Source organism: Cebus imitator, unplaced genomic scaffold (assembly GCF_001604975.1).
Source record: "Cebus imitator isolate Cc_AM_T3 unplaced genomic scaffold, Cebus_imitator-1.0 Scaffold31, whole genome shotgun sequence".
In the NCBI taxonomy this organism is placed as follows: domain Eukaryota; kingdom Metazoa; phylum Chordata; class Mammalia; order Primates; family Cebidae; genus Cebus; species Cebus imitator.
Genome location: NW_016107346.1, coordinates 8,563,598 through 8,567,007, shown reverse-complemented (window position 1 = coordinate 8,567,007; position 3,410 = coordinate 8,563,598). Strand labels below are relative to the sequence as shown.

The 3,410-nt window shown below is 50.1% G+C and overlaps 1 protein-coding gene across 15 annotated transcripts in view; it reads left to right on the top strand.

Moving 5' to 3' along the window:
- Window positions 1-3,410, top strand: part of INPP4A (inositol polyphosphate-4-phosphatase type I A) — a 148,310-nt gene that overhangs the window by 133,878 nt on the left and 11,022 nt on the right. For all 15 annotated transcript variants that reach the window (XM_037736934.1, XM_037736933.1, XM_017524048.2 and 12 more), the window contains one exon: window positions 1,360-1,514. In XM_037736934.1, the coding sequence (XP_037592862.1) occupies window positions 1,360-1,514 (155 nt within the window). The remainder of the gene's footprint in view (window positions 1-1,359; window positions 1,515-3,410) is intronic.

Below are 3,410 nucleotides of genomic sequence, written 5' to 3'. Positions count from 1 at the left end.
GAGCCGAGATCGCGCCATTGCACTCCAGCCTGGGTAACAAGAGCGAAACTGTGTCTCAAAAAAAAAAAAAAAAAAAGTAATATGGTGCACATCGCATATGTGTACCATGGTATACATATAGGATTTAACATCCCCAGGAAGCCTGGGGCAGCACTCAACAATCAAACTCATGTTATTGCCACACTGAAAAGTGTGAATATTTACATAAAAAGTAAAGATTATAAGTGGTCTCATATCAGCTCAGGTCTGGTTGTGCTGCAAAATGAGACTGCCACAAAATTTACAATAAAAAAAAATTATTTCATTTCAGAGCTTACTGGATTTGGTGACTGTGTGCTTGGGATTGTATCTAGTGGTGCAGAGAAAATGCCCTGAAATCTCCCCAAGGGGAGAGGAGGTGCACTCAAGTGGCCTTTTGCCAGTCCCCTACTCTGTGAGCCATTCAGCTGTGAGGAGGGAATTGTGCTGGTATTAACTCTGCAGTGAGGAGAGGATGGCGGGAGGAGGCCTGGAGGGTCTGGTGCTCAGGAAGTGGCCAAAGGGCAGTGGAACTTCTGACCTGCTCATGTCTGTGGATGTGAAGGAGAGTAGAGATAGTAGGTCTGTCCCCTGCCTTTCAGGGAGACCTGGCCTGGGACTGTGGGCATCCTGAGAGTGGTTCTGGCTTCCCGAGTGGGTCATCTTTTTTTTTTTTTTTCAGGCAGAGTCTCACTCTGTCACCCAGGCTGGAGTACAATGACACAATCTCGGCTCACTGCAACCTCCGCCTCCCAGGTTCAAGTGATTCTCCTGCCTCAGCCTCCTGAGTAGCTGGGATTACAGGCGCATGCCACTGCACCCAGCTAATTTTTGTATTTTTAGTAGAGATGGTGTTTCAACATTTTTGGCCAGGCTGGTCTCGAGCTCCTGACCTTGTGATCCACCCGCCTCGGCCTCCATAAGTGCTGGGATTACAGGCGCGAGCCACCGTGCCCGGCCCCGAGTGGGTCATCTTTGTCACCCTCTTTCCCTCAGGGATCAGCAGTGAAGAGCTGAACATGACAAGAGGGTCCAGGCATGGTTTGCAAGGGGACAGCAGACTATGAGAGTGTCCTGTGGGAGAAGGCAGGCCACATAAGGGGTGGCAGGGATGACAGCAGGCCCCCAAAAGGGCTGGTGTCTGTAAGTGACTTGGTTTCTGTTACCAGCTCTGGCAGGGCATGGAGTTGGGGAACACAGTTGAAGTGTCTGGCCAGGCCTGGGTGTTGAGTTCCTGTTTGTGCCCTTGCTGGGCCAGTTGGGAGCCTCTCCTGTGTGTCAAGGGTGCTGCCTTTCTGGGGAGCCTTGCCTCCTAAGTATGACCCATGTTTCTGTTGGCAGATCTGCCGTCGCCTTAATGGGGTCCGGTTCACCAGCTGCAAGAGCGCCAAGGACCGTACGGCCATGTCAGTGACACTGGAGCAGTGCCTGATCCTGCAGCATGAGCACGGCATGGCCCCACAGGTCTTCACGCAGGCCCTGGAGTGCATGCGCAGGTGAGTGCTGTAGCCAGACCGCGCGCCCCGCCTGTCCTGGCCCGTGTAAACTGCAGATGAGCTGGTACCCTGCGCGTCTGCCCACGGGGCCTACCCTGCATGAGCCCCTTGACGCCAGCCGTCACACTCGAGTTTGACAAAGCAGTCAAACCATTGGCACTATCAAATTCAGACAGGGTTCTCTTGTAACATACGGTTCGGGGGGAAGAGCTAGAAGGACTTTCTAAGCAGGACTCCTGGGAAAACTGTTAGACTGGTGGGCAAGCCAGGGGTCAGGCAGCTAAATGGGAAGCTAGGATGCAGCTGTGACATGCGGTGTCCCCTTGGCCACCTGCCTGGCTGTGGGTGTGACTTAGGGCCAGTGCTTTCTCAGCAGGCATCTGCTGTTGCTGTTGTGTATATATCAATATCTGTACATTTCCAAACTTGAGTGAAGCAACGCGTCTGCAGGTTGCACTGGTCTGCTCTGCTGCTTCTCTAGCAGTCGACACAATTTGCTCTTATGAGCAAAGTGTCAAATGAGTGTTTTATTGTGACAGCTGTCAGTGTGCCCTGGCAACCTCATCCTAATGATGTTCTGATTCTGAGGCAGCAGGCGTGTTTGCAGAATGAAACCTGGAACTAAAAGTGTCTACTGTTGATCGATGCCTTGTTTCAGGCACTGCTGGGCAGCCCCCTTCCTCACATACCAAAAGAAAGGATAAGAAACCTGGTTTCCCGTCTCCTTCGATGTAGTCACCAATGCTGTTAAAGTCTCGTTTCCAACGGTCACTTCTACTGAATGTTCTGTATCATTTGTCCTCTCACCAAATTATTTAAAGTGTTCAATTCTCTTATCCTTTCTGTATGTTTCTGCCGTTTGACCTTCTCACAATAATGCACAAAGTGACATGTGAGCTCCTGCCTCTTGATAAGTGCATTTTGTAAAAATGGAATCATTTTGTCCTGTTTTGTCTTTCCAAATTCATCTCAACTTCTCTGTTAAAGCTTGCCATCCCTCTGCCCAGGCTCAGGGAAGCAATGGAGATTCAAAGGCCCCTGCCCTGGGGCAAGGGCCTGCTCTCCAAGAGCCTTGGTGCCCTTCAGGCCTAATGTCCAGTGTGACCCTGGTGCTGAGGGACGGCGGCCGCGCCTGTGCCCATTAGCTGCACAGTGGTGGGAGGGGACACTTTGGTGAGCTGCTAGTGAAGAAAGGAAAACAAAGTGGACAGGGATCCCTGTGGTTGTGGCAACAAGGAGCAGGATCAGGGCCAGTCAGGAGCTGGCACCCCAAGTTAGGCACACAGTCCATGCAGAGACCTCTACCCTGTTCTTGGGCTGTTGAACAAGTTCAGCGAAAACATTCATTCTGACCACCTCTGAACACAAAGGCCTCAGGAGACCAGGGACAGAAAGGCTCCATGGAGAGCCCCAGTATGATGGCAGGCCTGTCACTGAGCCCAGACCCACAGGGCCTTGCCTGCCTGCCCCTAGCCCATTTGGTTTGTGTGCTCAGGACAGCTATTACAGTTACAACTGTTAAAATGTACAGTGCACAAAGCACTTTTTATAACTTTTAAACACGTGAGGAATTGAAAATCCTTGTAGGAAAATTAGAAAATACAGATAAGCACCTACACTAGTTCTTCACAACCCTCCCCACACAGAATCCCCCAGCTTCCTACTATGAATAGGTAGCCCTGCTAACATTCGGATACGTGCTCTCTGAGACAGAGACATGCGTACATGCATATGGGTGTGAGTACATACACATGGTCTAACCAGTCCCTGAATTACACAGAACAAAAACACCCACGTGCACAAACAAATGCAATTATATTTGCAATTAACAGTCTTGTGAGCATTTTTTAGGTTAATAAATGTAGACTTTATCACTTTTTTTTTTTTTTTTTTTTT